This window comes from Pseudoliparis swirei, chromosome 8 (assembly GCF_029220125.1).
Source record: "Pseudoliparis swirei isolate HS2019 ecotype Mariana Trench chromosome 8, NWPU_hadal_v1, whole genome shotgun sequence".
Lineage (NCBI taxonomy): Eukaryota > Metazoa > Chordata > Actinopteri > Perciformes > Liparidae > Pseudoliparis > Pseudoliparis swirei.
Genome location: NC_079395.1, coordinates 18,696,174 through 18,718,890, shown reverse-complemented (window position 1 = coordinate 18,718,890; position 22,717 = coordinate 18,696,174). Strand labels below are relative to the sequence as shown.

Genomic DNA, 22,717 nt, shown 5'->3' with positions numbered 1-22,717 from the left:
CCGTGTTCCCGTCTTGCATTCCATCTTCTGCTGACTACAATGGCCACCTATGTGCACAGCTTACATTAGTTAGGGGGGGCGGGGGGGTAGTAGTTAAGCACACTCCATTTAATTCAACAGCAGGGTTTTAGAAACGGCTCAAGCAGAAGAGTGGGCTAATGTGTGTGTGTTTTTCGGGACGGGAACCAACCAACGTGTGTGTGTGTGTGTGTGTGTGTGTGTGTGATCAGTGGTTGCTGCAGTGCACCTCTCGTTGGAATGATGACCACGTGCACCGCAGAGGGTCATTACAACACCTGCAGTATTTAAAAAGTCCCCCTCGGCCTGCATGTGTGTAGACATCCATTTACAGTACATACACGTGTGAAAACAAGCCCTTGTTCTGGAACATGTTTTCGTGATCGCAATGAGACATATTGCAATGAAAGACGAAAGACGGATGCGTTGTAATTCTTAGGCATTGAAAGTCATTATTCCTTCACATCTGCGAGCAGCCAGGCGTACCTGCAGTCCCTCGTTTGTTTACTCATTAACTTTCTTTGCCCATCTGTTCCTTCTCTGGGGCTGGAGCCCATCCCAGCAGGTACTTGATGGGAAGCAGGACGAGATCCGCCGCCCGCTAACACGAAAGGTACGGCGTCGGGCAAACACAATCACGCCTCGTTCCGTTGGAGATGAGCGGAGCGTCGTTAATGCACTTTGATTCTCTGTGGATCTGCATCCAGAACACGGAGAGCGAACAATACATGCCCCAAAGAGCCGACTCCACTCACAATAGAGGAGCTTCAGTTTGTCTCCAGACGCCAGAGCATTTAATTTGTAATCATTTACAGCATTGAGTGTTTACACCATCGTGAATTATGAGCCTCTTAAAGTGGAAAAACTCAAGTAAATTACCTCCAGCCTGGGTTCACACACAGACTATAGCACCTTTTAGCGCTCCTTCTTTGATTTATTTATTTTTAATCATGATTCTGAAAATATAGAAAAAGTCACGAGAGTCCAACTACAATATTATGGAAATGTGAAGCACACTATATCTGAATAATTGAGCTTTAATTATGGTGATTCATTCAAAACCAAAAGTCAATGATTGCCTATAAAAAGGATTCATTAATGTTCCCTAAAATATGCAATTAAAGATAGACAAATATTAAATAAAACAAATAAAAAAACATGATTATAATGTGGTTTGCCAATCAATGATCATACTTCAATTCATTAGTTAATTTACTTCGTTATCACATCAAATTATATAATCTTCTATACTCAGTTGTTTAGTTATAATAATTATTAAGCTGTGTCTTTGACGTAGACGTCTCTATTGTGTACGTGTTGGCCACACACACAGTCACAAGCATGAAGTATTTTATGCCCGTAGCTCCATTGAGCAACCAGAAAAAGAGAGAAAGAAATACTGCATGAAAACAAAAAAATAATTTAACAACATAGCAGCGTGTTGGAGAAGTGACATTTAAACAATAGCCTGTAACATGACATGTGGGTGGATTCTATCCACGCTGAGTTATGGACACGCGGGTCAGCGGGTCAGGACCCAGAAGGCCTGAGCGAAGCCGCTCCTCCTCATCCTCTCCGTTCTGGAGCGGTAGAGGGTCGACTCTCCTGTCGGGGCGTCGGAGGTCGTCTCGGAGGGCCGAGAGTTCACGTGTGCTGGTGGACCCTGTGCGGGGCCCGGCGGGGCCTCTCGATGACCCCTATCCAGCTAAAGGCTGCAAAGTGATAGTTATGCTAACTGTGTTGGACCACAGTGTACTGTGGAGTTTTTTTATTGTGGTTATTGTTCTGAGACAACTGCCATGCTGTTGCTGCTAAAAGAGCGACTGAGAGACTTTTTTCTATATCTTCATTCCAGATGATCACAAAACGCCCTTTTCACTCAGAACGTTGGCGTCATTGAAGTCATTCGGACACAAATGTCATTTTCACATATGACCCCAGGTTCTGTGATTATGTCATGACGTCCATGAGCTGATCTCACTCACTGGGATCTGACCCGATGGACCCCATTGGTTGTGAGGGAGCTCTCTGGGGGAGAATGTAAAAGAGTTTTGATGTGGTGAAAATGATCAAAGGGTGTTTTTTTTCCTCCTTCTTTTCTGCCTGGTGTTATTTCTGCCTCGATCTGCCCTTCAAGCTGGTGTGTTTCATCGGCGGGTCAGGCTGCTACTCAGACCGGTCAAGCTGAAAGAGAGAGCGAGAGGGGCTATAAGCACAGAACAGCTGTCACTCGCTTCTCAGAGTTTCGTGACATTGATCTCATTTTCTGTCAAATTCTATCATTCCTTGAATTAAGAATAATCAGGCGAGGCAGAAGCTCAAGTGGAGCTTAGCGCCCACGCTCTTGAACAAAGCGTCATCCGTCTTATTCAAAGGAAATAATAAACAAGCTCCCCGGAAAAAAAACAAGTTGCTCTGCACTGAAACCGGAATTTCTCGATGCGGTTCTCAGTGGTGCTCCCGACTTCAGACGGGGATGAATGATTTATCGAGGTAAAGATTGATATGCGGCGCGGCCTTCGCCGCTCATTTCAGCATCAAAGTAACGCACGTCGGCCCTGAGATCGGCCGCTTCTGGTCGCCGATGTATCACGGAGCTCATTTCCAAACAGTTGCACACCTTCGACGCTCGGGCTGAAGACAACGTCGCGAATCAATCACACAGCCTCCAAATCAAATTACTTTTCAATAACCAGCAGGCAACAAAACAAACAACGCGGGGAAGTGTTCTCCCAGGCTTTGTCCCGGTGACAAATGTCGCTTCCTTTCATCTGAGAGAAGGAAGGGAGGACATGAAAAGATTATTCATTGGTAACTTTACACACAACAAAAAGGCAAAACTTCCCTTTTTCTTTCTTTTAAAAAGAATATATCTTCTTTCAAGGACTCGTCTCCGACAGCGAAACATGATGTTAGTACATTTCTGAAATGTTTGTGGGCGATAATAGTTGTTATCCTTGAGAATTATACACAGTAAATTCCCCAGTGTTAAAAAGTCAGTGTCAAAGTATATTAACTCTTTCAAAGTTATTACAACACTAGCCGAGTAAATAGCCTCCAGTGTTGGTGTAAATATTCAGAGTTAATACCCCAGTGTTAAAAATTCAGTGTTAAAGTGAATTGACTGTCTGAGTTATTACAACTAGAGCCAGAGTAAAAAGCCCCAATGTTCACTGTTACTCTGGAAAGCTCCGCCCCCTCCTTCTCCTTTTTAAATTGAGTTTCATCACGCGCGTTTTAATTCTGGAAAAACTGAACTAAGTTTCTCTAAATCACTTTTTTATATAAAATGTTGATATTTCAGCAGAAGCTACATTTTAGAATATCTTTGAGTTCAACTTACACTCCAGATGTTTTTGTGCCGTAAAAAAAGGAATTGCAGAGCGCTAACGTGACCGAGTCAAAAGCTTCACAGTAGAATTAAAGAGTACAGTAACACTAAGCCAATGTTAACAATATAATCAGAGTTACTTTAACACTCTAAAGATAAGGGACCATATGGCTGGGTGTTAAAATGTACTCTTTAAGTGTTAAATTGACACTGCCAATTTGACTGTGTACCAGCAAGTTAGAATAAACTCATTATCTCATAATGTTTTGTGTGTGATCCTCTAGTTCAATCTTATGTAGTCGTCATTAAACGGCACCGCGTGTTAATTAATAACGGACGAGTGAAGAGGGGATGGATGTTTGCCGAGTCAGGCGGTTCATGGAGAAGACTTAAGCAAAAAGAGAAAATGATGAAGTATTCACCACAAAGCTGCAGTGCCGTGGTTTAAATAGAACGAACACCAGGCTAAAGGTCTTGCTGTTTAAGAGCCATTTGGCATTAAGAGCCATTTGGCATCGCAGGCGGTGCTACATTAATGACCATTAGGACATTATAATATAAAGAGTGTATCCCTCTTATTCTGACTTTATTTGGCACGCCGTCTCCAACAACATGCATTTTATTTCCTCCGGATGGTGGAGGATGAGTGTCACTCCCCCAGGGGACGAATACATTTTCACAACTCGCCATCATTTTTTATTGCACTTTACGTTAAATTTTTGACATCACAATTTAGCATAAACGATGTGGCGCCAGAGAAAAGATCAGCTGGCACCAGAACGGAAGGAACTCATCCACTGAGTGCTGATAATTAAAAACAGACATTATTTACTGAGTAGCAGAGGAAGTTTTGGCCTCAGCGAAAACAATTGTACCTTTTATGAGACAGATATGTAAATAATATCTGCAGCTATTTCAGCACCATCAGCAGATAATGGGCGTTATCAGCGTAGCTTTTATTCTTCTTCACCTGGTGACATTAGGAGTCTTCCTCTGAGTCTTAAAATCAGCCATTATACTATACTATCGTGGACCGATATATTAGAAAAGGGGTGCAAGAATAATGTGTGTGAGGCTCCAGAAACATTGTGCTGAATACAGATAAGTAGAACATTTCATTTAAAAGTCAAACTCTACGCTGTGCCAAGAGGAGAGACCTCATCCTGATGGTGTGATGAACTAAAAGGTCGGGATCTCACCGGAATCACCGTGAATCATATGCTTTGGTGGCCATGACTATTTTGTACAGGCAATAAATTAGTCACCTAGCTTTACAACTGCAGGCACATTTTAATGGTCACTGCTAATTAAGTTGAGATTTGTTGCGCATGAAAGGAAATGATACGACCTGATGGTGTTTTCTTCTGGTGAGAAAAAGATCAGCTGGGGTGCAGAAACATCAGCTCTCATCCTCTGGGAACCATGACAACATAATTAAATGTTATATGGGCTGGTGTAAGGCGATTAAAGGTCATAAGGTCACTGATATGACTTAAAACCTCTTCTGTGGACACACATTCACACACACACACACACACACACACACACACACACACACACACACACACACACACACACACACACACACACAGGGATGACAGTAGCAGCAGTGTGAACACAGGACCTCTGATGCTTTGCTTCAAGGTCAAAATACACGCATCACCTTATTTGAATGGTAGTATAATTTACAATAACCGGTTGAATGATGATTAGAAGGATAAAACCTGATCAATAAATATTCGCTCATTAGAGAATTTAAACTAAATGAGTGTTAACTTCTCACTGGACCATCTGGAATTCACCCAAGGATCCCTAAGTGTTCCCTTTGCCCCACTTCTTTGGAGGAAACACTCTGAAATATCCACTTTGAGAGGATTTATCGCGCCTCTAATTACGAACTAAACGCTCCATTTTTATTCATCTGTGTCAGTGTCTTTATTTAAACTCTCTGCGGCCCCCTGTTCACAATGTCCCTCCTCGCCTGCCTGCCCTCCATTTGTATTGACGACTCCAGTCGGCCCATCCTTCACAGGCAGCTGTGGTCTCCACTCTGCACCGCTGCGACCGCAGGGGGCGGGCGAGGAGCAGACAGCTGGCTTATGAAACCTTTACAGAGTCCACGAGTCCAAGAAATATATGGAATTGTTATCGGGAGACCGAACCGGGTCGTTGTCCGTCTCGTCGGAGCTCCTCTTCGACCGCTCGGAGCTGGCTGCTCAACAGGGAATTGGACTTATACGGGGGAAAGAAAGTCATTACTGTGTCATTACCTTCGCATTGAAAATGCGGAAGGTTATGTTTTGATCGCCGTGTATTTATTTATTTATTCATTACCTTCGCATTGAAAATGCGGAAGGTTATGTTTTGATCGCCGTGTATTTATTTATTTATTTGTATGCGTGTTATTCGCAAAACTCAAAAAGTATTGAACCGAATTGCATGAAATTTGGTGGGATGATTGGTTATTATCCGGGGACCATTTGATTAGATTTTGGGATCAATCGGGTCAAAGGTCAAGGTTGAGGTCATGGAAACTTCAACATCTTCTTTTTACCATAGCACGGTCAATTTGTATCCAATTGGCATGCAACTAATGCCAAAATGTTCATAATTCAATGCCCAATCTTGTGATATGCAAAGGTATGCGCTCTACCGAGTGCCCGTTCTAGTTTTTCATGTTTTCTTCCACGGCAGCAGGGGCGTGTGTAGGATTCAAAGAAAGGGGGGGCTAAGCCCCGAGGGGAGGGGACTGATGGGGTACGCACGCAGCGGCAATTTTTTGGTGCTGGCCCGGATATCCATTGTTAGAGGCAGTTCATAGATTGGTTCAATCAGAAAATGATTTTGCTCCTGCAGTGTTGCTTCATTCAGTTTATGAGAGAGACAACAAGAGACAACATCTCAGGGTCATAGCGATATCTTCTGCTCATTTGGACTCTATCACTGAAATAAAGATAAACTAGTTAAGTGTCAAATACACCATTTAATGGAAACACTCTAATCAGCCCCCCTACAATAGGCCTAACAACGCCCCGCCACGGCAGCAGCGCCAGAAGGTTCTCTCCCCCCGCGGAGCGCTCTCTCTCTCCGGGTGGATCAGTTTGTGTTATTTAGAAACAAATACGCACTGTTGTTGTTTGAGATAATGTCTGAAGCCACGGGGCGAGGAGAAGGAGGAGGCGGAGGACGGAGGAGAGGAGTGGATTGATGGACATCGGAGGACAGAGAAAGGCTTCTGACCACGGAGGCCTCTGGGGGAAGAAGACGGAGAATACTAAATAAAAAACACCCATGGTGTTAGATTTATTATTATTTATTTTTTAAGTTAGTGGATGAGGGAAAAAGTAGAATCAACACGAAACACCAGTTTGTTTATCTGGGCGCAAAGAAAAAGGAAAGAGAAAGGAAAGAGGAAAGGAAAGAGAAAGGAAAGAGGAAAGGAAACAGAAAGGAAAGAGGAAAGGAAAGGGAAAAGGAAAGGGGAAAGGAAAGAGAAAGGAAAGGGGAAAGGAAAGTGAAAAGAAAGGGTAAAGGAAATAGGAAAGGAAAGAGAAAGGAAAGGAAAGAGAAAAGAAAGGGAAAAGGAAGTCCACATGTAAAGACAGGATTAAAAACATCTTCCCACTGACTTCACATCGATTGACAGGCTCTGATGACGTGAAGGCTTATTTATGTATCAATAATTTGAATGAACCTGAAGTAAAGGATCAAAGACAAGCAACACTTACCCAACTCTTCAATAATACACCTGATGAAACGTGAAATGATGCATTAGTTCTGTGTGGAGTAAATTACAAAAGATTCACATTCATGTTCTCTACTGCAATAATCTGTAATCATCACCAATCCATTCGCTGCTCCACCCAAATACAGAATAAGTCTAGTGTGATTGAAGTTTTAATAATTAATAAGTTACATCATAGTTTTCAATAAAGGCATCATTGTTCTTTTTGTTGTCGTTTTTTATTACAAATATATATGACAATAAACAAAGAATAGGGGATAATCAGAACCGACTAAAGTTGACATCGGCTAAATCTTGTCACGTATGGTCATAATCATAATAAATATGACACGGGGATCCACACATACCACTTCCTGCCGTCATCAGCTGCCTCTCATGATCTCAAACAAAGAAACACAAGACGCATACGTGGGGCTTTTTGAATGAACTTGACGTTACCTTATACTCATGATCCCTTTTTTCTTTTTTGGGGTGGGGGGGAGGCGTGACAGGAAGCCAATACAACTTGCATAACCTTCCACGTAGAATACCTTCAAGTGAGTTTCGCCTCGTGGCTTCTTCTCCAACCGGACGTCTGTGTTCATCTCAGAGGTTTCTGGAGCGACTCCAGTTCCATGAGCGGTTGAGTTCTTCAGCTGGAGGCCGACGCCGTGCCGGAGGAAACACTCACACACGCACACGAGCCGACTAACACATGTAGATAGGACCCCTTCACTCACGTCTCATTTGATTATTGAAATAAATGTTTTTTAACAAGCTATTTAACCAAATTGAATGCTTAACGTGACGGTGTTGAACCCAGAAGGTTGTCGTCTCACACTCCAAAGACACACAGGTCAGCCAGACCGGAGCATCCCAATTAGGTGAAGGTGTGAATGTCTGTACAAGTGAGTTATCTCCGTGGTGGACAGGTGATCTGTGAAGGGCCTTCCCCCGGCAGCCTCTGAATGAATACACAGTGAGCATGGGGAAACGTACTTCTGTCTTTCTTTCTGAGGGTCTCCGTCCAGCAGGGGGAAGCAGACGCACGTGGATCCGAGGCGCAGAGGGGCCCGTTTATATAAGAACGGCGGGTTTCCGTTTCAGAGGAGCTGTCCGAGCTTTAATGAAGTGCCCCTGCACATTCACCCCCAAACAACGTGGCACGGCGCGGTCGCTCCATTATCGGAAATTGCGAGGAATTTTGAAAAACAGCGTGACGCTGCGGGAGCCTGCGCGCGCATCCACGCGTACGCAGATGAGCGTTATGAGGCAGACTTACCGTGAGTCAAGGCTGAAAAGGGATGTTTTCAAAGGCTGGCACAGCTCTGAATGACGTCACTGGTGTGTGTGTGTGTGTGTGTTGGGGGGGGGGGGGGGGCACCTGTGACCACACCTAACAGTGATATCACGGTGTACTGACACATAGATATGTATGTATGTATATATATATTATTTGGGTTTCAAGCCTATTTTTCTGACTTTTTATTGCTACAGAAATTTATATTGATAGTTAAATATTATAAAGTTTGTTATGTTAAACGACTGAATAATATTTATTTTAATAATAATGATAATTATCATAATTGTATAATTATAGTAATAATAATATAATAATAATAATTATTATATATGGTTATTGGACCCAAACAAAGTCACAAAAACAACTCTGTGAGTTCTATGATCAGCACCACGGACAGCGCCACACATCCAGAGGACGGACTCAGGAGATATTCACTTCTACTCCCTCACATCGCTATCACTCAATCTGAACTAGCAATGCGCTAAAAAACACCCAATATTTAAATGTTAGTTCTGAGATCTTGTTGCCGTGGCAGATTGGGGAGGGAGGCGGCCTCCATGATGATGGTGGCCCTGGAGAGTCTGTTTGTAGGGACTCATATATAGTGGAGGTCCCAGAGTTTCCCAAAGAAGCCAAAAGTGTCACATTGAATTTGGGGGAAATTTGTATAAATGACGCGCAACACAGCTAAATATGTCCATGTGATACGCGCCGTAGGGGTAAACATCACAAGTAAATATTTCACTCACATACTGTATCTTCAGTGAGGAGCTGGCCTGTACACAGTATATATGAGGTACTGTCAGACCAAGATTATTTGAACACGCTTAAAGCTATTTAAAGGGGAAATGGAAGGAAATGGGACGTGAAGCACTATTGATGAATGTGTCCAAAGTTTGTCAGAGCAATACTTTTTCTGAGCAAGAAGGATTTATTGTATTGCGTTCTATTAAATATGTCATGTGATGCCTGTATCAAACAGTCAGGATGAACGACCGTGCGGGTATACGCTGGTGTTATTGATGGAGGGATAACATAATGGTGCCAGCAAGAAGGAAGGGAGAAAAACACAATACAGAGAATTGATCGTGATCCCAGAGAGGTAATAGGCAGCACATTACTTCACCACTAAGGTCTCGACGCATTAGCTGCTAGTCAACACCGTCGCAGCCAGAGAAGAAGAAGACGGACGGGGAGTTAAATGTTAAATGACAAATGGGGGGAAAACAGGCTAAATGTCAAGCTTTTACAACAAACCGCCGCTTCAATGTTTATCATTCTCCCAACAATACTATATTGTAGATTATCCATTTAATAGACAGAGTTGTGGCCTTTACTCAATGTCTCTCTCTCTCTCTCTCTGGATCTTCTTGGTCACATGCTCAAGGTGTGGCGTTAAAACGTCACACTATACAGCACTAAATAAATCATTTGAGAGTGCAGGGGCCTTTTTATTGACTTTTTTATTATTTATTATTGTGACTATTGTACGACGGACGATTTATTCCGAGCGCCGTGTCGACTCGGTTCGGAATGTGTCCTCATAAAACGTCTCCTCCTATGACATCTTACTTACTTTTCCTTTTTAATTTGAAAGTCCAGCAACACGAGTGATGGATGCAGCCTCGAAGCAATAAAATCCGTCGGTTAGGTTTTCGGAGAAGATTGTGTTTTGCTTTTTTCAATAACTACAGAAGTTGTGTTCCCTAAAGGTCCAGTATAGAACGTAAGGGGACCGATTAGCAGAAGTGGAATACTATTGTCGTTACTGCTTGCAGATCTTGAAGTGGGTTGAAGACGTTTGATGAAAAAAGAGGTTCGAGGGACAACAGCACTTGCAAGAATATTGAGTTTATTCTTAACAAGTACAGGTCAGGGAACAAACGCCTGCAGGCCGTTCGGAGTACTTTCAGGCACCGAATTGAGAAAGACTATCTAACACACATTTTAACATATGTTTTATACACAACAAAAGAGGTGGAGTTTATTGTTACCGGCCTTCGTGGACCAATCATATGCAGGCATAATTACCTAATCCTAAAACTGATCAACTAAGTTTGACCCCAAACTTGTTTAACCCCCAGGTTCTTGCCTGTTATCGAGCCCCCGCTCCATGTTCTTAACCTGCAACCTAGTGGCGTTATCTCTGATGGCCAAGGTACAGTCACATAGAACGTTGAGCCCTGACTTGCATATTTTTGGATAATCTGACATTAAACAGCAGATGAAAATATACTACACTATATTCTGAGATATGTGCTTATTAGCGTGAATTATTATCACCTGAAACTAAGTGATTCATATGTGTTGCCGGCTCAGAATGAGGAGCAGGTCTTCTTCTCTGAGTCCGCCATGTTTACAGGAGAGTGAGTGGAGGGGCTTTCAGTTGGGTGCAATCTGCCACCTCACCACTAGATGGCACTAAAACCCACACGCTGCCCTCTGAGGTATACGGACACAAACAGCTGCATTCTGGGTGAAACTTGTGTGTTTTTCTGTTTAGACCCGTCTCTTCACCCTGCCCACCTCCCTACATGGACTCCGACGCTTTTTCTATGCCTGTCCTGGCCACCAATTGCGTCGGTTGCGTGTTGAATTGATCGCGTTGGTTCTCTATCAATAGACGATGCAGGAGCAGCTGTGCTCAAGTTTCAAGTTTCAAGTTTTTATTGTCACATCCCCTTTTATACAAGTATAATCGGTTCGTGAAATTCTTATGTAAACAAAAACCGACAGCAGTAGCAGACAAAAAGAATAAGAATGAGAATAAACTAATACACAAAAAAAAAAAAAGAAAGTATTAACAATATATATATAAAACAATGTAATACAATATATATATATATATATAAAATATACACTTTTATATATATATATATATATATATACAATATATATATACAATATATATATATATAAACAATGTAATAAAATATACACCATGGCTATAGATATTCACAGAATATGTTCTGGTGTGTAGTTAATGAGGTCTCAGTCCTTGTTCAGCAGCCTGATGGCCTGACTGAAGAAGCTGTTTCGTCTGTTGATACTGCGGTAGAAGGTGAACAGTTTGTGGCCGGGTATGTCCAGGATGGAGGGAGCTCACCTCCAACGATGTCACCCTCTGTAGTGCCCTGCAACCTGTCAGATGGTACTGGTGTAGAATGTTCTGAGGATGCTTTCCTCAGTCAAGGAAATACAGGCGTTGTTGGGCCCTTTCCGAGGAACTTGAAGCTGCTGACCCTCCTACTGCAACCTGTAGTCTTGAGGACGAGGCTGTCCTCCTGGCACCACTCTACCAGTGATCCAACCTCCTCCCATAGGCTGTGGTGATCAGCCCCAACACTGTTGTGCCAGCAAACTTGATGATGACTGCATGGCCGTGCAGTACAGGGAGTAGAGGCATCCTGAGGGGCTCGTCTGAGGTGGTACATCCTCACCACCTGGCGAGGAAGTCCAGTATCCAGCTGCACATGGTAGAGTGCAGGCTTGGTGTCGAGCGGGAACAATAGTGTTCAGCATCACACAACAGTTCCTCCTCCAGGAAAGGGGGTGATCTGTTTAATTGCCATGGGTCCAGCGTGGCAGGCAACATGGAACAAATGAAGTCCTTGACCAACCTCTCGAAGCATTTACTGACAATCGAGGTGAGGGCTACGGGTCTCCAGTCATTCAGGCAGGTTACCTTGGGGGCACAATGGTGGACATCTTGAAGCTCTCAGGAACAGCAGCCTGGGACAGGGAGAGGTTGAAGATGTCTGCGAAGACTCCTGCCAACTGGTCTGCACGGTGTGTGTTGGAGCAGCCCGGAGGTGATATGGTCTATTATGAGAAAGATTCAGCCAGATGACCAGGGAATTCATAATGGTCGGACGCGCAGTTTGAGTGTCTGTTGGTATTTAATGAGTGGGCCGTTGATCACACACCGGCTCAGCCTGCGAACTCCCTGTGAAGGACAGCTGAAGGGAATCGACCCCACGCACCTCCCACGCGTCGCACGGCTCCCCCTCAACGCATTACTCCACTCACTTCATTGAACAATTAACCAATCCGACACAGAGGGCTAATGAACACACGTAACTCTTTCTCTGTGTGTGTGCGTGTGCATGTGTGTGTGCGTGTGTGTGTGTGCATCTGTAATTGGTTATTATGTTCTATTTTTCTTTTTTCTCCCCTGTAACGATCTGGTGTGTAAATAGAGTCTGTCGCCTCACACTCTCTCTCACACACACACACACTCACACAGACACCAGGGTTTTTCCTGCATAGAGAAAATTTGGGCGCGCGCCTAAGCCGTTTTCCAGAACGCCTATGACAAATCCCGAGCGCCTAAGGCAAAAAAAGTCTGCGATGGAAAAAAACCAAAAAAACAAAACTGTGTTCATCACGTGCATGTCAGCGAATATGTTCTCAATAGTATGTTTCAAGGAGGCTACAGCCGAACCCTCGTTCTCTTTTGATCAATAGTAATCGAGTTGATAAGCGTGTCTTCTTGTCTGATCAATACGCAACTGTGAGGTGAATGGACAGAGCGGCCAGCTGCTGATCACTCAACAGCCCGACGTGCACGAACACACCTGGACTATTGTCAATAGGGATGCACCGATCGGATCGGCGCCGATCCATATCGGCCGATATTCCCATTATCGGTTTTGATCGGAGTTCTCAAAACGGCCGATCAAACTGGCCGATCAGATGACATAAAATCTGCGAGAACTATCAGAGCCGTTTTAATCGCGGCGAACCGCGACGGAGACGATGCGCCCGGCGAGGGCCGCAGAGTGAGAGGTCCACGAGGGGATCCTCACGCACCGAGCGGCGTCCCCGTCCCCCGAGTTGAATCTCTGGGTCAACTCAGCCGACACTCACATGTCTGCCCCTATAGACTGATGTTGGCGGTAAACGCATTCGATCGGGAGCGCGCGGGGGTTTTGATAAAGTTAGCGGAAGGATTCACGTGATAACATCCGGTTTTGCAAAGTTAGCGGAAAGAACCACGTGAAACAACATCCGTTTTTCAAAATAAGATTTCGACAAATCATACACTAAATAACATATACAAGGAAACAATGAACTGATTTTGTATCTTTAGAGATTGTTTGAGATTTAGCTTAAATTATGCAAACATTAAAACATTTTTACTGTACCAAGGAAGAGTTTATAAAAATAAGTCAGACTTTTGTATGTTAAGAAAAGTCCTGTATATAGATTTCCCCAAGAGTTCCAGGAAATGAATGATGCAGATGTGTTCCATACATATCTGAAATCCCCATCACTGGCAATCAATTAATTTTAATGTATCAATTAGGACATTTTTCAAAGTAAAAGTCCTAAATGTTTAACCCTTGTGTTGCCTTCGGGTCAATTTGACCCGATTCAATGTTTCACCCTCCTGTCGCCTTCGGGTCAATATGACCCGATTCAATGTTTAACCCTCCTGTTACCTTTATATTTACTAACATATTTTACCCTTGAGGTCAATATGACCCCAGCTATTAAAATCTCCAGAAAATTATTAGAATTAATATTGTTTTCCAAGTTTAAGTGTGAGGTACTTTATGTTTGTTTGTTGACTCCCGAAAGAACACCGACATTAAACATTGAATCGGGTCAAAATGACCCGAAGGCAACACAAGGGTTAAATAAATCGGTAATTTCTTTAATGTTTGAGGTGCTTTATATATGTATTTCCTCATAGTCCTAGGCAATAATGCTACACAATAAATAGAATGCTTCAATCAACACCGTGATCGGTGATCGGTATTATCGGATCAGTGATCGGTGATCGCCACCAAAAAACCTGATCGGTGCATCACTAATTGTCAATCTATTAGCCTATCTATTTTAATCTAAAGTGGAAGAAAAATGATTTCCTCAAGCATTGCCTCCATTATTTATGTGGAAAAAAAAAGAAAAAAATACATAGATGTCTGCTAATTACGGTGATATGGAAACATAGACCGTGAAAATATTTGTTTGGGAGCATCGAAGACCCATTTTGACCCTAGAAAAACCCTGACATCAGTACATACAGTCGTATGCAAAAGTTTGGGCACCCCTGATAATCTCCATTACTTTCATCTATAAATTGTTGGGCATTTGGATCAGGAACTTCTTTGTCATATATATAATACTTCATGGACACAGTGATATTTTAGCAGTGAAATAAGGTTTATTTGAGAAACAGAAAATATGCCATATGCATCATAAGAGAATTAGACAGGTGCATAAATTTGGGCACCCCAACAGAAAAATCACATTAATATTTAGTAGAGCCTCCTTTTGCAAAAATAACAGCCTCGAGACGCTTCTTATAGCCTCTGATGAGTGTCTGAATTCTGGATGAAGGTATTTTGGACCATTCTTCCTTACAATACATCTCCAGTTCAGTAAGGTTTGATGGGTGCCTAGCGTGGACAGCCCGCTTCCAGTCACCCCATAGATTTTCAATTATATTCAAGTCTGGCGACTGGGATGGCCATTCCAGAACATTGTAGTTGTTCCTCTGCATAAATGCCTCAGTGGATTTGGAGCGATGTTTCGGGTCGTTGTCCTGCTGGAACACCCAACTCCGCCGTAACTTCAGCTTTGTTACAGATTCTAGAACATTATTGTCAAGAATTTGCTGGTACTGAGTTGAATCCATGCGACCCTCAACTTTAACTAGATTCCCAGTACCTGCACTAGCCCCACAGCCCCACAGCATGATGGACCCCCCACCAAATTTGACTGTGGGCAGCAAGTGTTTTTCTAGGAATGCTGTGTTCTAGCTTTGTCTCATCAGTCCACAGCACTTTGTTCCAAAATGAGCCTGGCTTGTTAAAATGTAGTTTTGCATACCTCAAGCGAGCCTGTTTGTGGCGTGTGTGCAGAAAAGGCTTCTCCGCATCACTCTCCCATACAGCTGTTCTCTGTGCAATGTGCGCTGAATGGTGGAGCAATGCACAGTGACACCATCTGCAGCAAGATGACCTTGCAGGTCTTTGGAGGTGGTCTGAGGGTTGTCCTTGACCATTCTGACCATTCTTCGCCTTTGCCTCTCCGATATTTTTCTTGGCCTGCCACTTCTGGCCTTAACAAGAACTGTGCCCCAGCACTCAGTGTTAACTAGAAAATGAATATTACACAGCTGTGATCTTTTTTTGGTGAAGACAGAGTAAATTATCATGCAGCCTCAGAGGGGTGCCTAAACTTTTGCATATGACTGTATATGCATACACAACATGTGCATGCATATAACAGGTTTCCTGGTGGAAGTCACTTCTTGTCAGTGCCTTCGATCTCCATGGCCTTGTCCGTCACCATGGAAACATTGTCACATGACATGTCTGTCCATGTCAGGAAGTTACTTGATTTGTAAAATAGTGTAACGTGGGACTTTTTAACCCGTGTGATTGTCGCTCAAGTGGGACGTAGAGATTTCTCTGAATGGGCCTCGCTCCTATTCACACCTGGGCCCATACAAAATAAATATTACTGAATATTTCAAGGTGTGGCGGCAGTGGCAGCTGGTGAATTTTTTTTGAGGGGGGACGCAGTTGGGCGACGCGGTTTAAATAGCACTCAACAATGAGAAGAAAAGAGGTTTTGAGTAGAATATTGTAAAAAACAAAGCTTTATTTCAAGAAAACACCGTGCTCAACACTGTCCAATAACAACTATCAACACACTGTAACTTTGGGCATGAGGTTCAGAGCAGCTTTAAGGAACATTGGGTTGGGTTTCAGAGGTTTGCAAAATAAAAGAGTTTCACCCTCACATGAAAGAGGTTCAGAGCAGAATAGAGTCAGAAAGAGATCACATGTTACATTGGGTGACAGAGTAGACCCACTACTGGAAAGAAAAGTAGCCTCCTCTCTTTAAAGTTGGCAAACTTCTCAATAACTCTGGTTAAAGTCAATCATGTCTGTAACCAGCCTGTTTCCATTATTCTTGAGGGAATGTGTCTGTTTTTCAGAACTTCTTCGTTGTGTTTTCGATGCCAGTTCGGTTTCCTTCTGCTGCTTTGCTCTGCAAACAGGGTTAGTTTCATGCTGTTAGCTCGTTAGCTTCATGCTGTTAGCTAGATAACTGCGGCAAGATTCGTGCTTTACACTTGTCTGAAGCTCTTTAGATCCCTCACCTCGTTGTAGTCCAGAGAGTTTCAGTCCCAGGACTTTGGAACAACAGACAGGGGAAACTAGACAGCGCATTAGTCACTGAGCTCCAGCTAACCAGCTCCGGTTAGCAACCTGCTCCCGGAGCTCCGTGGAGCTCTCTGGCTGAGGGAACGATACCGGTCTCTGATCTGCCGAATAGTCCAGTCACGTGAAAGCCAGAGCGCACATTTTTGTGCCCCAAGATTCACGTTTCATCCGCCAATGAGAAGTCATCCTTGCCGAAACGACTGTGAAATGTTTGCTCCCTGCCGTACACACACGTTTGGCCGGTGTCCTGAAAACGGGGCGGGGCTTCTCTCCGTGAGGATGAGTGGCGATATATTATATTTTTTCACATTAACTTAAGTGGTTGTTGACAGGCTGACGGTCTCCCACACACATTTAGCGCGTCAACGCGGTATATTTACTATTTAAATGATTTGGCATATAATGTTTTTTGACAGGATGTATTTTTTTCTTTTTTCATCTCAAAATTTTAAGAGGGGCGGCGCCCTAGCGCCCTCTATGGACGCACCGCCACTGTGTAGCGGACATCTTACCTGGTTCACCATCTCTCAAGGTGTTGTAACTATTTTATTAGTAATAATGTATATACATCTATTATATTCTTATTTAATAAGAATCTAAATATCTATATTATAGATATTTAGATATATTTAGATATAATGTGTATATATATGTATTTATAGTCTTTATATAAAGTATATATATATGTATGTGTACATATATATGTATATATATGATCAGTGGAGAACCACTGCCCCAGACCAGTTGACTTTGTTAGTTGTGATTTTGGTCTATACAAAACAAGATGAATCATACAAATAAACCGGTCATTCACAAAGAGTTATATTAATATTATTATGAAGTAGTATTAACTTCAGTGGCACTTGAATAGCACTTACTTATGGTATTACTTATGGTATTACTCATGGTTTTACTTATGGTTGTACTTATGGTATTACTTATAGTATTACTTATGGCATTACTTATGGTATTTTTGTAGTTTGGCTTTCTTGAAGAAATGTTACTTTCTTGATTCTTGTTGTCCTTAGTTTGTACTCATGGTTGAATTCCCTGATTGTGAGTCGCTTTGGATAAAAGCGTCTGATAGATGAAATATAATGAAGTAAATATTGCTCATAAACCGCTCTTAGTCTGGACTCTCCCCCGAGACCTGTGGACCAGGGTCTAATGCCCCGGACAACAGCTCCGAGGATCACTGAGCCTCTCAAACTCTTTCACCACGATAAGGTGGCGGTTTGAAAGAGACCCCCCACCGCAGGCTTTGTTCCCTCTGGCCAGTCCTCCAGTCCCCGGTGTTCTGTCGCCAGCTTTGGTTCCCCCCGTCGCCGGCTCCAGTCCCCGGTGTTCTGTCGCAGGCTTTGGTTCCCCCCGTCGCCGGCTCCAGTCCCCGGTGTTCTGTCGCCAGCTTTGGTTCCCCCCATCGCCGGCTCCAGTCCCCGGTGCTCCGTCGCCGGCTCCAGTCCCCCAGCCACGCCCTGATTGTTTCCACCTGTGTCTCGTTCCCCAGTGTATTTAGTCTGCGTCTTCCTGCTTGTTCTGGGTCTGATCGTTTTTGTTCCTGTCCGGTTCTTGTCCATGTGTCCATGTTCCTGCTCGATCCAATTGAATACACCTTGTTTTTGAAAACTCTTCCTGCTGCTCTTCGTGGCAATCTCCCCCCCACCCACCCACTCTTTTTTTGTTGTTGATTTTTTTTGTGATGGGTATCATGATATCCCCCCCACCCACCCACTCTTTTTTTTTGTTGATTTTTTTTGTGATGGGTATCATGATATCCCCCCCCCACCCACCCACTCTTTTTTTTGTGATTTTTTTTGTGATGGGTATCATGATATCCCCCCCCCCACCCACCCACTCTTTTTTTTGGTGATTTGTTTTTGGATGGGTATCATGATATCCCCCCCCCACCCACCCGTTGTCATTTTTTTTTTTTTTTTTGGATGGGTATCATGATATCCCCCCACCCACCCACTCACTCTTTTTTTGTGTGATTTTTTTTTGTGATGGGTATCATGATATCCCACCCACCAACCCACCCACTCTCTTTTTTTTGGGTCTTTTTTGTGTGTGATGGGTATCATGATATCCCCCCCCCCCCACCCACCCACCCATTGTCCTTTTTTTCTTTTCTTTTTTGGATGGGTATCATGATATCCCCCCACCCACCCACTCACTCTTTTTTTGTGTGATTTTTTTATTGTGATGGGTATCATGATATTCCACCCACCAACCCACCCACTCTCTTTTTTTGGGGTCTTTTTTGTGTGTGATGGGTATCATGATATCCCACCACCCACTCTTTTTTTTCTTTTTTTTTTGTGATGGGTATCCCACCCACCAACCCACCCACTCTTTTTTGTTTTTTGTTTGTTTTTTGTGATGGGTATCATGATATCCCACCCACCCACCCACCCACCCACCTACCTGTTGATGTTGACCTTGAGGACGTCTCTCACCTGGAGGACGTTCCTGAGAACGGACTTGAGGATTGCCCCCTCCTTAAGGACGTTCCTGAGGACGGCCCTCACCTGGAGGACATTCCTGAGGACGGCCTTGAGGAGGGTACTCACCTTGAAGTCAGTTCTCACCTTGAGGACCTCGGAGACGGCCCTGTGGTGGCAGGTATACCTCTTTTTTTCTTTTTGGGATGGGTATTTTTTCCAGCTTTGTGACTCTGTCCTGCATCTTGTTCTTCATTTTGTCCAGCTCTGTGACTCTGTCTTGCATCTTTCTCCCAAAGGTGCCGAGAGTCTTCTTCTTGAGCCAAAGGCAGAGGTCCTCCAGGTTCTTGCTTTGGTCCGTGAGCTGCTTGACTTCTGACTCGTGGGTCTGTTGAGACTGAGCCAGGACCTGCTTCTCCAGCTCCAACCATGCTGTCTCTTCGAGCTGCTCCTCCAATTTCTCTTCCACAGCTCTGCGTTCTGAGAGCAAGTTCTTGATTTCTTTTTCCCAGATGATTAGTCTCAGCTCGCTCTTCTGCTCAAGAGCGTTGAATTTGTCTTTCCAGACCTGGGTCTCAACTGTCTCAGTGAGACTGTCGATCGCCTCCTCCAGGATATTGCTTTGATCCGTGAGCTGCTTGACTTCTGACTCGTGGGTCTGTTGATACCGAGCCAGGACCTGCTTCTCCAGATCCAACTGTGTCTCGGCGAGCTGCTCCTCCAATTTCTCTTCCTTAGCTCTGTGTTCTGAGATCAAGTTCTTGATTTCTTTGTCCCAGAAGATTAGTCTCAGCTCGCTCTTCTGCTCAACAGCGTTGAATTTGTCTTTCCAGACCTGGGTCTCAACTGTCTCAGTGAGACTGTCGATCTCCTCCTCCAGGATCTTGCTTTGATCCGTGAGCTGCTCGACTTCTGACTCGTGGGTCTGTTGATACAGAGCCAGGACCTGCTTCTCCAGCTCCAACCGTGCTGTCTCTTCGAGCTGCTCCTCCAATTTCTCTTCCACAGCTCTGCGTTCTGAGAGCAAGTTCTTGATGCTATTCTCCCAGCACTTTTCTCTCAGCTCGCTCTTCTGCTCAAGAGCGTTGAATTTGTCCTTCCAGACCTGGGTCTCAAGTTTCTGGGTGAGACTGTCTTCCAGTTGGCTCAGTTGCACCTGAGGCACCTGAGGCTCAACTTTCAGAGTTTTTTCCAGGTCTTCGCTTTTCTCCTGCTCAAGGCCCTCATTGCGCTCGCTCAGCAGCTGGCTTTGGGTCTCAACTGTCTCAGTGAGACTGCCGATCTCCTGCTCCAGGATCTGCTTCTCCAGCTCCAACCGTGCTGTCTCTGCGAGCTGCTCCTCCAATTTCTCTTCCACAGCTCTGCGTTCTGAGAGCAAGTTCTTGATGTTATTGGCCCAGAAGATTAGATTCAGCTCGCTCTTCTGCTCAAGAGTGTTGAATTTGTCCTTCCAGACCTGGGTCTCAAGTTTCTGGGTGAGACTGTCTTCCAGTTGGCTCAGTTGCACCTGAGGCACCTGAGGCTCAACTTTCAGAGTTTCCAGGTCTTCGCTTTTCTCCTGCTCAAGGTCGTCGTTGCTCTCGATGAGCAGCTGGGTTTGGGTCTCAACAGTCTCAGTGAGACTGCTGATCTCCTCCTCCAGTGGAGGCTCAGCTGTCAGTGTCGCTGAGCTCTTTTTTTCCATGTCTTCACTTGTCTCCTGCTCCAGCGCTTCAGTGGTCTGGCTTACCAGCTTGCTTTGATGTTTGTTCTCTTTCTGCAGCTCAATAATTTTCTTGTCCTTCTTCTGGAGCTGGTTCTTGAGATTATTGATTGTATCCTCATGACAAAAAATAATCCACTTCAGACTGGCTGTATGTGTCGGAGATCCTGGAATTTCCTTAGGTTGGCTTTGATGTTGACCTTGAGGACGTTCCTGAGAACAGACTTGAGGATTGACCCCACCTGGAGGACGTTCCTGAGGACGGCCTTGAGGAGGGTTCTCACCTTGAAGTCGGTTCTCACCTTGAGGACCTCTCTGAAGATGACCTTGGAGACGGCTCTGTGGTCGATCCTGAGGACGGACTTGTTGACGACCTTGTTGACGACCTTGAGGACGGCCTTGTTGATGTACTTGTTGACGGGCTTGAGGACGGCCAGCGCCGTTTCTTTGGGTATTTCCGCGATCCATTTAGTAGAGTGGAGAAGTGGATGTGTGTTCAAGATCTCTGTGGTGCGTCTATAATAAGACAGTGGTGGTTTATTAGTGACTGTGGCGCGCAGTTAAAGACTTTGCTAGTCTTTGAATGGCTGGTTGTCAGTAATATCCTGCTGTGGAAGCTGTGGAAGCTGTGAGAAAAAGCAATGCATCTGCTGCTATATATTGATTCTGGAGTGGCTTTAATCTGTGTCACACATGATGTCACACATGATGTCACACATGTGTTGTGACACAGATCAAAGCCACTCCAGAACCTATATGATGTTACAAAGGACAACTTTAAGGGGGCGGAGCATTGCATAAAATGACAGCACACTTGATCACATGATGCTCTCCTGTGTGCGTGCGTGCATCATGGCTGAGGCGAGCTGAGAAGAGTTGTGGGGGGGGGGGGGGGAGGCTAGTGAGAGTGTGCTCATCTATGTGCGCGCATCACGGCTGAGCGATGCGCGCGCCGGCATCGGAGTTCCGCCGCGCGCGAGCCGAGAAGAGTTGTTGGGGGGGGGGGGACCCTGTATATAATAAATACTAACACATTTGTAAAATGTTTCCCCTGTTTGTCAACCTCATGGCTTATCACCATGGAAACAGTTTATTTCCGCCGTCCACCACTGAAGAGATGACCACTATTTTAGATGTTGTGCAAGTCCCACAAACGTCGGACCATCAAGCCCTCGTGTCTGGGTTCATAATTTTAATATGATAATATTATATAGAATATTATCCGTAGACAGCTTCTCCAGGAACTGCAAACAAACCCAGATGGCATCCAGTAAAAGACTACAAAACCCAGAGTGTGTGTGTGTGTATATTATTTGAATGTATTTATATTATTTAATGTAATAATTAATATAATATATATAATAAATACTAACACATTATTAACATGTTTACTCATTTTGGAATATTCCAATTATTACGCATATGGTAATATTATTTAAATATATATAAATGGCGTGCTCTGCTTTGTATGTTTTTCATGTGACAGTGACAGGGGCACCCCCGGGGCAGGACCCATGAGGAGTCATAGAAGATGCTCACAGCCTGGGAGCTTCTGCTCTTCTTAGCCATGTGGGTGAGAAGCACCTCCGCTGGCCCGCTCTCCTTCAGAATCGGTAAATATTCTGCAACTAAATTGAAATATTGTACAGTCTGGTGGCGGTGGAAAAACATGTTGACCCAGGAAGTCTTATTTCAACCTAGAGTACAAACTAAGAACAACAAGAATACAGGAAGTAACATTTCCTCAACATAGTGCTATCTATGCCACTGAAGTGCTAATCTGTGTTTTAATCCAGATATAGTCGGAAAAGGTGTGTTTGAGACTTTCTGCTGTCCTGATGTCAGTGCCACCACTGAGGAGCCAGGACAGCAAACAGTCTGGATTTCGAGTGATTAGCTCGAGGTGCAGGATGGTTCAAAGAGAGTGAGTTCCACTCACACGTCTAGAATATCCATATGTATGTGCATCAAATGATTTTATTTTCCATGTTAATTGGTAAATCTGTGAATGA

General features: G+C 44.1%; 2 protein-coding genes across 2 annotated transcripts in view; both read right to left on the bottom strand.

Annotated features, from left to right (window-relative positions):
- Positions 1-1,540: 1,540 nt before the first annotated feature.
- LOC130198491 (myosin-11-like) lies at positions 1,541-20,687 on the bottom strand. Its single transcript, XM_056421657.1, has 2 exons — positions 19,151-20,687; positions 1,541-1,623 (listed from the first exon to the last, which is right to left on the bottom strand). Exons 1-2 carry the CDS (start codon positions 20,685-20,687, stop codon positions 1,541-1,543), a joined length of 1,620 nt encoding a protein of 539 aa, XP_056277632.1.
- Positions 20,688-20,845: 158 nt separating this feature from the next.
- LOC130198490 (uncharacterized) overlaps positions 20,846-22,717 on the bottom strand; it is a 186,236-nt gene continuing 184,364 nt past the window's right edge. Inside the window, exon 18 of the mRNA XM_056421656.1 lies at positions 20,846-21,221. Coding sequence (XP_056277631.1) covers positions 20,846-21,221 — 376 coding nt within the window. The remainder of the gene's footprint in view (positions 21,222-22,717) is intronic.

What these genes read in the sequence shown, in the direction of transcription:
- LOC130198491 (XM_056421657.1), bottom strand. Translation starts at nt 20,687, where the DNA reads ATGGAAAAAAAGAGCTCAGCGACACTGACAGCTGAGCCTCCACTGGAG. An exon ending in CCGTCTCCGAGGTCCTCAAG is followed by an intron (nt 1,624 to 19,150) that starts GTGAGAACTGAC and finishes ACGCCCCGACAG; the next exon opens with GAGAGTCGACCCTCTACCGC.